The sequence below is a fragment of the Halictus rubicundus genome, chromosome 1, assembly GCF_050948215.1.
Source record: "Halictus rubicundus isolate RS-2024b chromosome 1, iyHalRubi1_principal, whole genome shotgun sequence".
NCBI lineage: Eukaryota > Metazoa > Arthropoda > Insecta > Hymenoptera > Halictidae > Halictus > Halictus rubicundus.
The window spans coordinates 27,028,053-27,046,605 of record NC_135149.1 but is presented as its reverse complement, the minus strand read 5'-3'; the positions used below and the strand labels follow the sequence as shown (position 1 = coordinate 27,046,605).

At 38.7% G+C, this 18,553-nt stretch overlaps 1 protein-coding gene and 1 long non-coding RNA gene across 4 annotated transcripts; both read left to right on the top strand.

Moving 5' to 3' along the window:
* Nucleotides 1–318: 318 nt before the first annotated feature.
* Rpl23 (ribosomal protein L23) lies at nt 319–1,607 on the top strand. Its single transcript, XM_076797186.1, has 4 exons — nt 319–401; nt 636–719; nt 1,082–1,210; nt 1,355–1,607. Exons 1-4 carry the CDS (start codon nt 389–391, stop codon nt 1,549–1,551), a joined length of 423 nt encoding a protein of 140 aa, XP_076653301.1. The 5' UTR covers nt 319–388; the 3' UTR covers nt 1,552–1,607.
* Nucleotides 1,608–10,829: 9,222 nt separating this feature from the next.
* Nucleotides 10,830–17,456, top strand: LOC143359271 (uncharacterized). 3 transcript variants are annotated; one of them, XR_013083086.1, is made up of 2 exons: nt 10,830–11,403; nt 17,297–17,456. It is a non-coding gene; the product is annotated as an uncharacterized LOC143359271 (long non-coding RNA). The 3 variants fall into 3 exon arrangements; XR_013083087.1 differs by having other exon boundaries at nt 17,268–17,456; XR_013083088.1 differs by having other exon boundaries at nt 17,242–17,456.
* Nucleotides 17,457–18,553: the final 1,097 nt, after the last annotated feature.

Here is an 18,553-nt window from a genome sequence, read left to right as displayed (position 1 = left end):
GATCAACGACTAATGTATATAGTCGGCAATTGACAACTAGTTTTAACAATCAATTGAATCAATCACGATTTTGATGATTTATTTTTTGTAACAGTAGGCATTAAAAATTCATCCAAATTAAACATTTTGGTAGATAAGTGCTCGACTTTGATGTGTATGTAGAAAATTCTAGTTATCTCTATAATGAAATTGCTTATTAATCATTTAAATTTTAATTTATTCATCTAGATTTCATTGAATGCGTAAATGTATCTGATACAGTTATGCAACGGCGGATTTAGTTATTTGAATATTGCTGCCGTTTCCGCGCCGGAAGCGGCTGAACGTGGTCTGCGCAAGGACTAGTGCGCTGTAAACAGCAGTTTCTTTCTCTTTCAAACTCGCCAAGATGTCGAAGAGAGGTAAGTCGGTTTTCGTGATCGAAAAGAATCCAGGGAAATCCACCCTGAAATAAGTGATCAGCTCGAAATATGTTGTGAAAACGATAAAACAATGTCCACAACGTGTAACGGCGAGAACAATTTTTCGTTAATTCTGATGGAATTGGGATTAATCGATGATTATGTTCGGAACAAATGCCGCGTTAGACGTGTCCATCAATATCAACAATTAACATGAAATTATTATTCTTCAAGGACGTGGTGGTTCCGCAGGAGCGAAGTTTAGGATATCACTTGGTCTGCCAGTAGGAGCAGTTATTAATTGCGCAGATAATACTGGTGAGTATTTTCGAAAAAATTACAGAAGTCGCATATAACCTCAAACACTGGCCATGTTATGGCTGAGAATAACACATGGCTGATTGTCAATTACAGTTACAAAACGTTTTGCACGAAGAATCTTTGCCAAATACAGGAGAAAAAATCTTAATTATTAGTTAATCTATTTAACGGAAGTGTTTTGGCAAGGAAGCTTGCAAAACGAACTTAAGCAGTGAATAATGTTTTCAGTAGCCAGTAGTTAATAGTTAATTGTTTTCAGTTTAGTTCTTTGAATTCATCTAGCACGAAAGGAATGAAGTGTGACTCTAAATTTGATCTAATTCATGTATATCAGTATGTAACATTCATTTTTGTTACAGGTGCAAAAAATTTATATGTCATCGCAGTTCAAGGAATTAAAGGCAGATTAAATCGCCTTCCAGCTGCAGGATCGGGTGATATGATTGTCGCCACTGTGAAGAAAGGAAAGCCTGAACTAAGAAAAAAGGGTAATTTTTCCTTGAAAGAATAAAATATATTAGTTGTGCTTGCTAGCACGATAGTCATAGATTTATACGTATCACAGTTTTGCCCTGCGACACATTCAAATTTAAATGTATTGTAATAGTTACTAATTATTTTTATTATTACAGTGATGCCTGCAGTGGTGATAAGGCAACGGAAACCATTTCGGAGGAAGGACGGGGTGTTTATATACTTTGAGGACAATGCAGGGGTTATAGTAAATAATAAAGGTGAAATGAAAGGATCAGCTATTACAGGACCTGTTGCAAAAGAATGTGCAGATTTATGGCCCAGGATTGCTTCCAATGCAAGCAGTATCGCTTAAAACATACTGTATAAATTTATTGTCCTTAATAAAATATATTTGAGCATTGCTCAACATTTCTTTTGTATTTCTTTTTCGTGGCAATTTATTTATTTTTTTCTTAAAAGTTTAGTCAAGTAAATCGAGTACAAGAATATTAGTTACATAGTTATATTTTTTCATGAGAAACAACAGCCTTCGAAATAAGAAACAAATGAAAAAGAACGGTAATTTATAGGATTTTTCAAAGATCCAAGAAATCTCTCAATCATATCTTCCTGTTGAATTTGTACCGATGCTAATAGAAATACAGAAGACGATAGAGCTTTTAAAAAGAGAGGGAAATGGCACATGATGGCAAAAAAAACCTAATTTATCACCTTCGGTTATTGACAGCCTTTCAAATTACGTCTTTGAGTAATAGGAAAACAGAAGAATAGTGGAGGTATTGAACAAGAAGTATGCGAGAGGTAATGAATACACTTCACATTGACCTGATCATGAGATCCTGTTAAGTTTCAAGTTTTTCCGATCGCCGTGCAGAACAGTATTGAAGCTATTAATAAAAAAAAATAAACGGACAAATTGCATTTGCAAACAGATCACGCGGACCTGTGGAATTTAGTAAAGTACCATAACAAATAAGAAAATGAAAAACTGCAAAAATACATTTTAAAAATCTGTGTTGCATCTATACATACACAAAACAAACTGCGATTATACAACTGAGTTAAAAAACTTATTTATTTATTATATATCGTTTATTTTAAAGTGGACGCATTAACAGCTAGGTCATTAGCGACCACATCGATTACAATTGAATATAAAAGAGAAGGTTACAGTTGATATTTACATTGTTAATCGTAATTGATAGTTAAATATTGTAGTTGCAATCGTTAATCGTTGTCGTCTGTTTTTTCAATGGAGGTATATTTGAGGTCATTTCTAGTAGATATCCGTCGCATTTCTGTACCAGAAGAAGAACGAACCGTTGATGAACCTCGGATCTTTTTCTTGGAAGAACAGACTGCAATTGCATGAAACATTGCCCAACTCTGGGAAGCACAGTACAGAGTACAGTGCACGGATTGATACTCGGTGATACTCGGCGTCTCAGTTGCTGGCATATAGCGCACGTGCATGAGAAATCAGCTGTTCACTATTGCAGCGCCAGCTGGTGGATGACGCTTCAGACAAATCAGGCAAACGAAAGCGAGGTAGATTTTTGTGTTGCGAGTTTTATCGTGCGACCGCCCTGTATTTGTTAAACCGCCAACCGAACACAATGCGATTCGCGGTCGAACAGGAAATGGTGCTTCGAATTCGCGTGCGTGCTGTTCGTGTTGTTGAGTAACGAGGTTCGGGGATCCTCGAAGCAATCGCACTCTCTCTCTCTCAGGTGAGGTTAGAATTCTCGCGACGAAAAGCTTTCCTTGAATTCTACATAATCGAAGATCGTTACAAAGAAATAACATCACAGAAATAAAATCATCGCGTTCCCTCCTAGAACGTCGCGCATCAACGAGAAAAATCCGATAGTTTATTCAGTATCATCGAGCATGTCACACTTTTCGACGATTGCAAATGCATGCTGTTTTTTCTTCGATTCATTTCCGGCGTAGGTAACTAGTTGACTGTCCTTCCTTTGTTTCGAGTCCGCAGCAGGATAACGTTCATTGTTTTCGAGGTCTCGTTCGAAGAGACACGAAGCGTGAAGTCATTCGGTTAATCGAATAGAAGTTTTATTACGTACATTGATTAAATTAATTTTTCGAATGGGCAGTTTGAAATGACCAATTTCTCGTTGTACAGTTTTAGGAAGAGGAACAACGGCTTTATCATACATGACGACATCCGACTCGCGAAGGCATCGATCTTTTATTTAATTGGTGAGTACGATCGATAGATCGGAACAATTGTTTGGTTCGCAGATAATCGTTGACAGCTATCATGCACAGTTGCGTGCTACAACTGCATTTCCTTATCTGTAGTTGTCACGATATTCAAATGTATTTCGCGTTATCCAATCGCGTATCCTATGCGTTAACCCCTAAGCCTTCGACTGAATAAGTTTAGGTCATATTGGGTAATAAATTTGAATTTTTCTACAAGAGTGACTAATCGTATCGATTGTTGTTTTATTCGTGCGTATTTATCAAGCAATTTGTACAGTTCGAATTGCTCAATTTCGAGGAAGATACGAAGATTATTGAACTAATTAATTCCGTGGTTCTCATCTCCATTTTCGGACACGTACGACGATGTTATAAATCTTTTAAATACTAACAAAACCTTAACGATTATTCGACAGATCTATAAACGACTATCGAATTTGAAATTTCTGTTCTGGTAAATCAATTCTGGAAGATAGTAGATCAAGGACTGCGAATTGGGTCGTGGGTAAATTTTGAAAACGAAATGGCGCGCGTATGTGTGCGCGTGTATGGAGCACACGGCCTATTGAGAACAGTTGACGCATAATTTGCTGCAATAGATCGATTAAGTCTCGAGTTCGTGAACATCGGCGGATCGAATTGGTCGGTTTCTCGTGTAAACACGACCGGAGGCAATTGTCTCGGTCAGTAACGGGCGAAACTTTCGTCCGCGAAGTTCGAGTAACCGCGAAAGTGAACGCGCGTAAGCGAATTTTCGCGGTAAACGCATCTCGCTCGAATCGTCGTTTGTCAACATGAATTCGTGGCTGCCGGACCCGAGAATGTGGTGGACGTTCGATTCGGACTCGAATTGGGTAAATCATATTTGACAACAATGAAACTGCGATGTTCGCAACGGTCGTTCGGAGTATTTTCACGCGCTATTACCGACCGTCGTCCCGTACAATGTCATTGCCGGTACAACAAACACTGTCAAACGTTATTGTTTACGAGTTTGAATTAATTCGAACACTTTGCCGATCGGAAACCGGTTGATACGTTGCGTCAAAAAGGACTTTAATCATTATCATTTCAATATTTATTTCAAAACAGAAAAATTGAGATGAACGTCGATACAGTATTTCGTGACTAAGGAAAATGGCGTCAATGTGTGCAAATGAATCGTTCAGGAATTGGGAACTGTTTTTCTATGAGAAATACAGAAACTTACAGTTTTTGTAAGTTCTACTGTTTCCTTTAACTGTGATAAAAATGGGAAAAAATGGCGCATTTAAAAAATTATTTTGTCTGTTGGTTTTTGGATTTTACGGGTATTCTGAACCCTCTGTAAACGGACACGTGTTGCTACATTTTGGGAGGTCGTGGGACGATGTTTTAATTGGAAAAAATGGCGCATTTAAAAGATTATTTTGTCTGTTCGTTTTTTGGATTTCACGGTTTTCTGATTCCTCGGTAAATGAATACGAGTTGCTACGTTTTGGGAGGTCGTGGGACGATGTTTTAATTGGAAAAAAATGGCGCATTTAACACTAGATTTACGGGACCCGTCAAAATGACGGATTCTAATATTTTTAATTTACGAATATTGAGTTTGTAAAGATGCATCCATGAGGAATTATTTAACAAATTCATTTCTTTGGATATATATTATTAAAAAGATGGCCACAAATTTTGATAGATACAATCATGTTGTTTTTGTAAAGTAATGTAAAATAGTCATTTTTAGTGCTCCGTAAACCTAGTGTTAAAAGATTATTTTGTCTGTTGGTTTTTTGGATTTCACGGTATTCTGATCCCTCGGTAAATGAATACGTGTTGCTACGTTTTGGGAGGTCGTGGGACAATGTTTTAATTGGAAAAAATGGCGCATTTAAAAGATTATTTTGTCTGTTGGTTTTTTGGATTTCACGGTATTCTGATCCCTCGGTAAATGAACACGTGTTGCAATAACGTTTCGGGGGGTCGGGAAACGTATTCTAATTTCGCGATCGGTCGATTCAGGAAACCGTGACTTGGCACCGGAGCCCGTAGTACGTACCAAGCCCGATTCATCTGTTGTTATCTGGAAAAGGCGGGCTCTGCCCTACTTATTTATATTTATGTATTGGAGACCACGACCGAACGGGACGATACGATTTGTCGTGAACGTGGCCGAGTTTCGCGTCGGGAATTCAGCACGACCACGTAATTTCGTTACTTTCATTCAATTCCACTGCGTTTACCGTTCCGATGTCGACTCGAGGTTGCGTCGGCTAGATCTAATTAAATCACCAATCCAATGAACACAAACTTATTTACAATATAATATCAATACATGCCGTATTAAAACTCCCTCTACCCGGATCGCACATATTTTTCCATAAACGCGTTCATCTTTAATGGCTGATGTTCCAAGGGGCCGCTGCCTGCGATGACCGGGTCCCTTTTGACCCGGCATTGAATTTTACCGTTCCAAAATAAAATCGTCTAGGACATTTTTACCTTACTGTTATCGATGTTTCTTGGCTAATTTCACCCTATTTGAAAGATTAACACTTTGATCGCCGAACTAGAAACCCCCAAAATTCCATAAAATCAAAGTAATTTAATGAAATAGAAATTGAAAAAAATTAAATGTATGATATTGAGTAGTCCTCCAACTTCCTTGCAGATTGCAGATCCTAATCAAGTTTGGTACGATGAATATATCAACGTAAAAATTCATTTTAAAACCTGCACAAATAATTCCGTCACCCACATATGGGTGACGTGGCATTGTTAAGTTGAACGCTATTTAATTTTCAATGGACTTGCGTTATATTTGTTTTGAACTCGGTTTACAACTTGGCTTAACACTAGGTTTACGGGACCCGTCAAAATGACGGATTCTAATATTTTTAATTTACGATTATTGAGATTATGAAGATCCACCTACGTGGAATTACTCAACAAATTTATTTCTTTTAAAAATGGCTAAAAATCTTGCATAGACACGTTCTTCTTATTTTTATAAAGTAGTGTAAAATATTCACTTTTAGTGCTCCGTAAACCTAGTGTTAAACTCACCGGACTTGCGATAAATGGCGTTATGTCTATAAAAAAAAAAACGGGGGATTAGTTGGATGATTGTGTGTGAATAAACCATTCGATAAGCCGGAGTTATTTGTATCTGACAAAAAGGAGTAGTATTGAAAATCCCGTTATCGATCGACCGAAAGCGGTTTCGCAGATAGCCGATACCAGTAGAGCCTCGTTCTGAAGTATCTACTCGTCGTTATCTGCGGTTCCAGCGATCGATAAAGCGTGAAATCAGGCAAAAAGCGGCCGCTTTTCCGCTATTAGCCTAACGACGATACCGGGAGGCGATTAATTGTTTCAGTTGCCGTCGTTCCGGTCGTGGCTAACACAAGCTTAACCGATCGCGTGGAGTTTAACGCGGAACACACGCACGGTTACGTGGAGAGTTCCTCTTCTTGCGGAGAAGGCGACAATGGCAACGCGCGAGCAATTGTTCAAGACATACTCGATAGAACGCGTGGGCGGTTCTGTAGTCTCGCCCTATTTACCCCCTAACAATATTGGAAACCGGAAAGGATATCGGGTAAATAGAAGTACACGGGGAGAAGCATTCCCCCGGTTGTTCGTTTTTCGAGGCGGCGGCCCGACAATATTAGATTCCGCCATTCTGCGAGCGAAAACGACGCGAGGTGCAACCAGAATCGGAGGGAACTTAGGCTCTCGTCGGAAACGTTAAAATTATTATTACACACTGGACTGCGGATCTTTGTGCGAAAATAAAAATTGTCCGCATCAACGCTTTATCCACCGGAAGCCTAGTAATAGAATTTCCAATAATTGTGCTGTACCAGAAGCAAGCTTAAAAATCATATTTTATATAATAACCCTAAGAAGAAACTATTAGATTACGTTGCTGCAGGTGAGTGATAGGTTCGTGATTGAAATTGCTATTGCTATTACAGGAACTTTAAAAAATTAGGAAATAATCGCCGGTAATTAATGTGTTAATCGAGTTGAATAAAACGTAACAACGTTTTTCAATTTTTCTAATGTCACAATTTGGAATTTTTACTAGTCATTTTTGTCATAAATTCATAAAATTCTAATTATTACGATAGACTCCTGTATAGCCGGATTATACAGGGTGGTCCAGTAACTTTGACCACCTTGAATGTTTCCGTTATTTGTAATAATATGAACAAATTGTATATACCAAACTTCCATGGCATAGTGGGGGAAATATTCTGATGCGAACATTTTTTATATGGGTGAAGGCGTTTCGGAGAGGCCAAGGTCACCTTGATTTCTTTAAATGGAATCACCTACCTTTTGTATTGTGAGTCGATAGTGCGTCAAATTCTGCGTAAAATTTGTTATGCGTTTTAAATGCAATAATTAACAAGATAAAGTTCGTTTCGTATTCGGACGGCATAGTTAGGTAAGGGGAACTATAAAATATTAACGAATAGATAATCGTGTTGTTTGTGCACACTCATGTTATATAACATCATGAATCGTGCGCATTGCGAAAAAAACTTTTAGACTACAGAATCAAATGACTTTACTCTACAAAATCAGATAAATAAAAGAAATTACTGAAAGTTGTAAAAAACAACCCTCGTTAGTTTCTTCGTTATTCCGACCAGGTGCAACTATTCTAGTTTCTCAAAAAATTCAAGTCGTTAGATCAGTCTTTAAAAAAGTTGTTCCAATTAACACTGAACCTACCGAGTATTAAAAGGGACTAGTATGTGTTGCCTTACAGAAATGACAGGATGTATTTATTCATGAACAATTCTTATTTCAATAAGGGTAAGGGAATTCATATAATTCTTACCCAAGAATGCATCTTTACAGTTTATAAAATAATAATAACAATATATAAAATAATAATCGATAATTGTACAATAAAAAATTTGTATATAAACGGGTAAAAATATTAATGTTGAATGTCTCATCTTTTTCAATTAAAAGATTACCGAAAGAGCATGAAATTTCGAAATACGCACTTTAAGCATTCGCCATTTTGCCAATTTTCAAGGTGAATTATTTCTTTCGATAGTAAAAGCACTACTTTGAAAAACACACAATGCCTAGAAACAAAATACAACTACTTATTTCGACCTTCGATTACGTACAGTGACTCCCACTAATATTCGGACGCTCTTAACAATCGCATAACTTTGTCAATATTGGACTATGCTACTTGAATTTTTTTGAGAACTCAGAACAATTGGATCGCTACATAACGCGAGAAAAAGTACTAGAAAGTACTAAAAGTTGTATTTTGCAACATTGTTATTCAGGCTTATATTAAAAATTTAAAAAGTACGTTTTGTACATCTGTATCAATTATACATATTCTGAATATTTCATCTAAATCGGTCAACGTTTCAATGAACTACAAACGTTTAACGATGAAAACTTAAGGGCGAAAGTCGCATAATTTTGGTCCTGTCAGAGAATTTCGCCCTTATGTGATCATTTTGGAACATCTGTAGCTCATTTTAACGTCGACAGATTTTCATCGAATTCTCAGAATATGTATAATTCATACAGCTCTGCAAATCGTACTTTCTAAATTTTCAATGTAAGTCCACATAAAAAAGTTGCAAAATACAACTTTTAGTATTTTCTCTGCAACTTCGACCAATCGCAATTTTCGTAAAAAATTTTTTTCCCTTCACGTAGCAAACCAAATGTGCTAATTTCCAATGTCCAATATTAAAAGCTGTACGATTTTTAAAAGCGTCCGAATATCCCTTAGCACTCGAGTGGTGACTCTGAAGTATTTGTTACAATACAAAATTTGTATTTAATAGATCACTGAACATTTAAATATTATATGTGGAAATCGGATCAGTTTCGTATGAATAAAATGAAAATATTCTAAGACGGAAGAAAAATTTAGTTTTAGAATGAAAACAGCGCCGAGTGCAAAGGGACATTAGTGGGAGTCACTGTATATCATACTGTACATACCTTCTGGCGATAGCAACTAGACAACGACTGTATGTAAATCCACCGACGATGCGAACAGGTAAAAATGCACATGTCCCGACAACGTTACCAGCTGATCCAGACCCGGTGACAGCGATTGGCAAACTTACATTCGGCGATAGGGGTTAGCAGTCGAAGATTCTTTTTATTTCCCCCGGTTCTGAAGATTCCGCCCCTTTGTGGGGGCAGGGGGGGGGGGGGCAACGGCGCGTCCCCATTCGTTGTTTTCTCCACCACCTGGCCAGTGGTTGGACGATCAGTCCACGTGGACGGGTCGCCCACATGCGTCAGGTATCGTCACCGTGGCCAATTGTTCCCGGCGGCAGTACGCGGAGGATGTTGGCTCGATCAACAGATCTCTGTGTCAGCGTTCTGTCCCTCGAGACCTACTTACTTTCCTCGCGACGCGGTTTCGTTCGCTCCACTTTGACCTGTACCCGCCCGCTGTCATCGTTGACGAAAAAAAAACCAGACAAGATCCGGGACGAGTCAGTGTTAGCGCCCTTTGCCTAACTGCCTGAGTGGAAAACAAATTTGTTGCACGGTTTCAACAAAATTTTACAATACCAGGGACGTATTGAAAAATTTCAAAAAAAAATTCAGGACACAGTCCAAAGTGTCCCCTTCACGGACCAATTTTCAAAAATACGGACACTTCGGAATTAGCCGCGTGAAAATCGTTTGAAGTGAACGCTGCACCGAAGTACAGTACTGCAGAATTAAGCGTCCGCAGTTGGGACCGAATACGGACACTTAAGTGATGCGACTTCAACTGGAGGACGCGCGTGAGTCAGATAGAATAGTTCACGGTGATGTTCTATAGGTTCCAGCAATGAAATTCGTAGGGTTGCGTTTTTTTTTGCATTCTGTTTAACCGACATTTAACCCATTTGCATCATTCGCGTATATACACGCTTCATTTTCCTGGTCACAATCACCGGAGCGTATATGTACGCTCAATTTATTTTTCCTTATAATGCTGAAATATGATTTTTGTACTTAACACTTTGAACGCCAAAAACTAGAAACCCCAAAAATTCCACGAAATCAAAGTAACGAATTCAACGAAATAAAAATTGCAAAAAATTAAATGTACGATACTGAGTAATCCTCCAACTTTCGTGCATATTACAGATCCTAATTAAGTTTAGCACAATGAATATATCATCGTAAAAATTCATTTTAAAACCTGCACAAATAATTCCGTCAGCCACATATGGCTGACGTGGCGATCAACGTGTCAAATATAATGAAAAAAAAAGTTTGGTGATAAAGGCCTTCCTTTCATATTTCCTTATGATGCAAATTGGTTAACCGAGTGAATTTTAGAGAAATTTAACCGTGGATACCTTACCTGGTGCTTATCCAGTTTCGAATCGACCTGAAAGCTCAGTTCGAGGTTCCGTTTCTTGGAATTCGGGGGGGGGGGAAGTGGCGGACACTTAACCGTGCAGTACCGTGACTTCGACTCTGTCGCACTCGAGCGACAACTGCCCGCGTTTGTTTACGTTTACTGACTCGGCTCGGAGGGCGCAGGTATGAAACGAATTTTCCGCGTCGTTCTGCAGGCGGTCGCCGCGCGTCGTTCCACTTTGCAAACTCTTTTGTCTCGCGGACGAGAGTCTAATAAATCGCGGCCCACCGGAGATCGATTTAGTGCGCGTCCGACTCCCGTCGCGGTTCATTTGAACGCCGCAGGTGCGCGGATCTGAACGACCCCCGATCACCGGTGAACCGCACCTTCGGGACGATCGTTGTCGGCCCGCTAAGTGACCGTGTCAGTCCGCTAAGTGCCCGGTGAAGTGTGGTTTCTGTGGACCTCGTGCGAACGTCCAGAGACTTGCTGGCAACTCGAGGAATTTCGAGGGCGATGCGTTCTTGAAGTCTCTGGGGGTGCTTTCGGGGATGAGACTTGGTGCGGGGAATGACTGTTGTTGTCACCGAGTGTCCAGGAGGACTTTGTTGACGCGGTCCCCTGCAGGTTTGAGCGTGGAAAGTTTGTTTAACACTGGGCATCGTTGGGAATTGTTTATTACGGCTTGTTTTGGGTTGTAGACTGCGGATTTGACGCATTTACGACTTGAGATGGTGAACGTTTTAGGGGGATTTAACACTAGGTTTACGGGACGCGTCAAAATGACAAGTTCTAATATCTTTAATTTACGATTATTGAGATTATAAAGATGCATTCCAGAGGAATTATGCAACAAATTTATTTCTTTGGGTATATGTTAGTTTTAAAATGGCTAAAAATTTAGATAGACACATTCTCGTTAGTTTTTATAAATCAATGTAAAATAGTCACTTTTAGTGCTGGGTAAACCTAGTGTTAAGAGTACCGGTTTGCTGTTCTTAACCCTTTGCACTCGGCACTATTTTCATTCTAAATTTTTCTTCCGTCTTAGAATAGTTTCATTTTATTCATACGAAACTGATCCGATTTCTACATATAATATTTAAATGTTTAGTGATCTGTTAAATAGAAATTTTGTAAAGTAACAAATACGTTGTAATAGTTTTTGTAATTTCTTTGAAATGATGCCACAACAATTTCTAGTGGTGCTTCAGAGTCACCACTCGAGTGCAAAGGGTTAATTTGTTTCAACCACTTGCAATTTTTTTTTGAAAACTTCTTGAAGGTTTTCATTGGCAAATAAGATTATTGTAGGTTTTTATGTGGTTGGGGGGAGCATATATTAATTTATATTTGAGGCATGAACACGTGCGTTGAAACTGTAAAATATAACATTATTGAATATCGTGGAAAATTTTTAATTTATTGACGTAAGGGTTGAATCATTTAGAAAGGGGATGCTATTTGACACTTGTTTGCATGAAGATCCGCAGTCTATGACAGTTTTCGAGTGTGATTAGTTTAGACAATTTAACACTGTCGTTGCATATTATAAAAATATGCCATTTGTTCGAGTTAGAGTAGACTTAAACGAAATTAATCGTTTGGATGCGCGGAAAAAATTCTGTTTTTAAATTTTCTACATATTTTTGTTGACAAATAACGAACTACTTTCTTGAATCATTTTGAATTATCTTACATTCGAACAATTTCAACAAGACTGTAACGTTATTGATCGTTTTAGAACATTTGGGTATCGATTTTGCAGCATCGATAATGTTGTGTGATGAAAAGTGTTTGTCACTAACACTCAAAAATTCTTTTGGAACAGCAAAAAATCTAAGACCTGGGTTTATTCAATCCTAGGTCGTGTAGGTGAAATATAAAACACTAAAAAAATTAAAAACTAGAAAAATAGAAAAGACACCATAACATAATTTCTTATACTACAATTTATTTTACGGTTGCAGTGATTAGAACTTCTTTGTGGTCCATAATTTCCCAGAAGAAGAAGAAAATGTATATCTATTGTACACCAATAGCTAGCAACAAAATCGAATTTGATTTCGGTTTGAAGGAAATTAATAACGTACATATTTATTAGATTCTGCGTGCAAGGGGTTAAATTCATTAAACTGATCAAGAAGAAAATCAATTCTTATTTAGATCCTGTTTAATGCAGATTATTTTTGCATAAAAGTCTACAATTAGACGCAGCTGGTTTTTCCAGCCGCAATGTCAGTTAAATTGAAGAGCGCAATGAAAGAAAAAGAGAGTCGAGAAGATAGTAATAAAGATCCTCAGCTCGTTAGCACAAACCTGGTCTCGGGTTTCCCCTTAGTATTCAGATCGAGTCATGCTCGTTCTCCGAATGACTGTTCCTCGTCACTCGGATCGCACGCTAGCCTCTTCCCGGCTTTGTCATTGAATTAGCGATAATCGAATTCAAAGTCACGGAACACTAAGTGCGGCTAATTGTCCTTGGGACACGGTCCGCGTTACTCGGACCGGATTATCGGATTCGCTATCGGCGCGTCGTACGCCTCTTCTCTCTCTCTCTCTCTCTCTCTCTCTCTCTCTCTCTCTCTCTCTCTCTCTCTCTCTCTCTCTCTCTCTCTCTCTCTCTCTCTCTCTCTCTCTCTCTCTCTCTCTCTCTCTCTCTCTCTCTTCTCCCTCCCGAGCGCGCCTTTGCTCTCAGGCGAGCTGCGCACAGGTGTGAAAGTTACCTGACCGGTTGACCACGATGCATTCACGCCGGAAGATCTATTCCCGCGTTCCCTGAAATCGAGCACGTGGCCGACGGTGATCGATACACGTGCGATCGACGTCTCCTCGAATCCAAATCCGTTTTTTTCTGAGGGTCAGTCAAACATGGACTTTGCCTCCAATTTCCTACTCCAGTGGAGTCTTTTCCTAAAACATTGGGAAATAATAAAAATATTAGGATTTTGGACTGCAAATTTTACGGAGCGTTTTCATCAAGAAAAAATACTATAATTTACAAAATTATTATACCCCATTTTAAAGTGCAGAGTTGATTTTTAAGGTCTCACCTTCAGTTTTTATTTAGATGTGTAGTTTTATTTTTATTTTACTCGTATTTCAATGCCAATTGACATTTTCCTTATCAGAAAATTCCACGGAATCAAAGAGCGTCCGAGTTTCATTTTATACGATTTTTTCCCCCGGCACCGTTTTTTATCCACTTTCAAACGGATTTTTAACTCGTTTTATCCAATTTTCCTCGCTTTTTAGCACGGTTGGGTAAACGCTGATCAGTTCGCAGAAAATTAGTACCAGCACTTGAAATCCGTCTCTCGTCTTTAATGTCCTTCTATAATACACGCAGTAAGTGTGCTAATTGGCTTCCTGGTACCCGTAATTGGTCACTAGACGGCGGAATAAAAGTGTTCTACCTGGTTAGTAACGATCCGGTACGCGATAAAAATTGATCACCTTTGTTAAATAGTCTTATTGAGCCGAAAATAATACAACAGTATTTTAAAATTCTCTTGAACTTTTTTTTTGTTTCACTCGCTTTTGTCATAAATGCATAAAGACCGCAGTCTATTGATCACGAACAGGCAAAAATAGATTTATCACACGACCCTTCGTGTAAAAAGAGAGTTAACAGTCTTTGAAAAATCAAATGTAAATAATTGAGAGTTATCTGATAAATCGATCGATGGCGATCGCAATTTTAGAAGCGAACCAATGAGCGTCACCTGATTGTGTGTTACTCGCACATAATCGACGGGGCAGTTATTGTGCTAAATAGGCAGTTAAAACAAAATTCTTAGGGGTGCTAAATTGCTTGGAGCAACCTCGAAGTTTACTTAGAAATTATCAAATTAATTTTATACATATTGTTGTTTGAAGTCATAGTACACGATGTTCAATCAATCTCTCTCTCTCCTGCTAAATTTATTTAACATTTCATAAAGAGGGAACAGTGCATTTAATGGAACATTTTAACACTAAACCTAGTTCACAATTATTGAAATTTTAAAAAGGTTTCAAATAAACGTGCTAAATTGCTTGGAGCAACCTCGAAGTTTACTTAGAAATTATCAAATTAATTTTATACATATTGTTGTTTGAAGTCATAGTACACGATGTTCAATCAATCTCTCTCTCCTGCTAAATTTATTTAACATTTCATAAAGAGGGAACAGTGCATTTAATGGAACATTTTAACACTAAATCTATTTCACAATTTTTGAAATTTTAAAAACGTTTTCATAGGAAATTACTGAATTGACTTCTTTATGTAAGCACAAATTATAATGAAAATCGTACAAAGTTTAACTAAATTGAATTTTCTCCCTTCTATAAGACGTTTCACTTTTATACGTTTTGTGCTTGGTAGATTAGTGTTAACAAGGATGACGAGCAGCTACGTACTCTGTTTTAAAATAATTTGACCAATGTAAGCTTTTTAATTCAAATGAGTCACGGTTCTAGTTCCAAGACGAACCTTGCCAAATAGTAGATTTTCGCAGTCGCTCAGAAATTATAAGCCAAGCCTATAAATAGGTCTCGTGAAGCTTCATTGAAGAATTCTGTTGAATGCGACTCGAACGCGTTTCAAGAATTTCATTTTCGCTATAGCACGATATTCCTAGTAAACGGTCGATATGTCCTGTAATTTCAGACACGAATACCTCATAATCTCCTATTAATAAACTTTATTAATCCTTGTACATCTCACTCATGAAGCTATAGCCGAATATATCCGTCCGACGAGCTAATACATTCTTCAAACCCGCCTCGATTTGTTTAAATTGTGCACGTCTTACGTAATGGAAAAAAGTTGTTGCGTAATAGTTAGCCAATCTCTCGATCTCGTAATTCTTCACTAACAATTATGCGACAATTTTCACATTGCATAAGACGCTTGTAAGGAAACCAACGTGGAAACTACAGTGTGTCTAAAATGTTTTGCATCAGAGTTACGAACGTTCCATGCAAATTTACATTTTTGGTGCCTATTTTAGATCGCCAATTATTTATATTCAGTTCAATTAGAAGGCCAATGTTGATCTCGGAAAAGCAGGCTCGAAAATTATTATACATAAAAATATGGTTAATCATTTTCTTTAATTGAATTCCACAAAAGCTTGGCAGAAATTAGTTTGGAAAATCGGGAACGAAAGAAAATTCTTTGAAGATGCAACTTTGCCTCGGTGCAAAAATCGAGCTTGTTAAAGTTCAATTAGAAGGCCAATGTTGATCTCGGAAAAGTAGGCTCGAAAATTTCTAAGAGAAAATTATTGCACATAAAAGAATGGTTAATCATTTTCGTGAACTGAATTCCACAAAAGCTTGGCAGAAATTAATTTGGAAAATCGGGAACGAAAGAAAATTCCTGGAAAATGCAAATTTGCCTGGGTGCAAAAATCGAGCTTGTTAAAATTGCACCTGTCGAATTTCCACGTGTGTATTTTCGTTGGAATAATCGAACAATTTTCCAGGAAACAATTTTCCTGCGCTCGCCCAGTCTCGCGCAGCGAGTACTTTAATTGCAAAAGCGTTTTAGCATTTTGTTTTTGCACACGCCGAGCTCATGGTTTTCTAACGCGCGGCTTTATCAATAATTTTCATTGTTTGGAGGCCGTCGAGGCATCGCAGCCGGCTGAAATGTTAACGTTGTAAACGCTATCTTGGTTTATCGGGGCACTCGAGCGAGGAGTGTCATAATCGTTCGATAATTGCAGCGTCGGCTGATAACGGCGGATCGATTATCGACGAAAATTTCGTATCGCCGTCGTTCGCGCTTGCTTTCACCGGGCCGACAAAGATATCATAGTGAAAGTTCAGGATATCATAGTGATTTCCTACGGGGAGCGTGTTCTCGTTCGGGCGCAGCACGATGCCATAATCCCCACGAGTTTGCTAAACGGTTCGCAATGCGAAAGAAAGAGAGAACGAACCTTGTCGATTTTTATTGCTCAATTGTGTTAGGAAAGTCGAGATACTGACGAATCTCGGCGGCATAATTTGTCGCGGTTAGATAACAGGCAATTACGTGTGACTGAGGATCGTCTTTTTGACCTAATTGTAACTCGGTTGGGAACTTCTGCCTACGATATAAATCACCAGAATTAAATTGGAGACATCTACATATACGTAGACCCTTCCAGAATAGTCGGAACGAGCACAAAATTTATTTAACAAAAAAGAAAAAAGATTCTTCGTGATTAGGCTGTGGATTTTTATGCAAAATAATTCAGCATTAACCGCAGACTGCATTAAACAGTTTAATCACTTACTCAGCTGTGAGCAATAAAAACAAAGCTTTTTTTTTACAAAGCTTACCATCGAGCACTTCTTAATTGTTTAAAAAAAAAGCCACTCTGAATCTCAACTGCCGCAATAACATTTTTTTCAACCATTTGTCTACTCATGACCAATTATTCAAGTGTCTTATGCTCAAGCGATTTACGCGTACAAACTTCTTCCTAGATTGCCAACGATCCGACGATCTATAGATCTCCGACGAAACAATTTTGTTTGATAGAACGAGCCTGGTGGAAAGTAATAAATTGTACAATTAATTACACAGGACATCAAAATAATAAATTCGCGAAGGGACATTGTTTTTTCCCCGACTGATCGATTAATCCCAACTGATCGAGGACAGTGAGTGATCGAGAGGAGAAACCGGTCACGTGTGTTGGTCACTCGTTTCGATAATTATTCTGTGCGCCGGTGTGTCTGCGCGCGTGTCGCTCGCGCGGCAAGGATTTTGCGGTCGACACTGTTCCGCAACAATAGCAGAAGAGCCTCTTTATCTCTGGCTATCAGTTTCGCGCGATTATGCGAGCCGCGAAGCCATCCGAATTGTCTGAGTATTGTCACCGTCATCGAGGAATCTCGGTCGAGTCGTCGCAGCCGTCCCGTTCCGTCTCGTGACGAATAAACTCGACGATCATGTCTCATCTGCGATCGAAGAATAAATCGGCCAGCGTCGACGAAACGTCGAAAAAGGTGTCGAAGCAGGGCGAGTACCGGAGGATTCAGTTCACGCTGCTGAAGGGACACCTGGAGCATCGTCTTCACGAGGTAACGCGATCGTTTAGGCGAGTTTACCCTGCCGTTCATGCCAGTTTCCTATTAGAACTAGTTTGGGACGATGGTGCGGCGATATAGTGATCTTTGCGATTTTTTCTCCGTGGAACTACGAAATCTTCCGCTGGGAGTCTTTTCTGCACATTTTCGTGTTTGTTTTAACAACATCTACAAATTTTTAGAACGGTGAAAAATCAAAATTGAGCTAGTTATTAGCGATTGTTTATGTCCGTGATGAAGAAGGCATTTAGTTGTTATGGTGCAGTATTTTTTCTTTTAACTGCTGCTTTTTCAAAGATTTGGCTTTTATTTAGTGTAAATGTAGCTACAGGTGGTATTAGGGGTGCGCGAGAATCCGAAATGTCGGGTCGGGTCGGGCCGGGAAGACGAAATTTTTTCGGGATCGGGACGGGTACCCGAAAATTTCGAAATTCTCGAAAGAGTCCCGAAGGATCGGTATTCACAAAATAATCGGGATTCCCGTAAGAGTCGAGATTTCCGAAAATTCCGAGAACCCACGAACCAGTTATATCTGTTTTCATGAATACATTCATGGTTTCGGAGTGTCACATAAACAAGTGTGTGACACTGTGTATTTACATATTTTATACACTACTTTACAGCCCCGCACAGCTGTTAGAGAAACAGATAGCCAGGTTCCGAAAATTTTCGGGAAACCCAATTCCTTCGGGAATCTCGAAATTTT

What these genes read in the sequence shown, in the direction of transcription:
- Rpl23 (XM_076797186.1), top strand. An exon ending in TAATTGCGCAGATAATACTG is followed by an intron (nt 720 to 1,081) that starts GTGAGTATTTTC and finishes TTTTTGTTACAG; the next exon opens with GTGCAAAAAATTTATATGTC. An exon ending in GCCTGAACTAAGAAAAAAGG is followed by an intron (nt 1,211 to 1,354) that starts GTAATTTTTCCT and finishes TTATTATTACAG; the next exon opens with TGATGCCTGCAGTGGTGATA.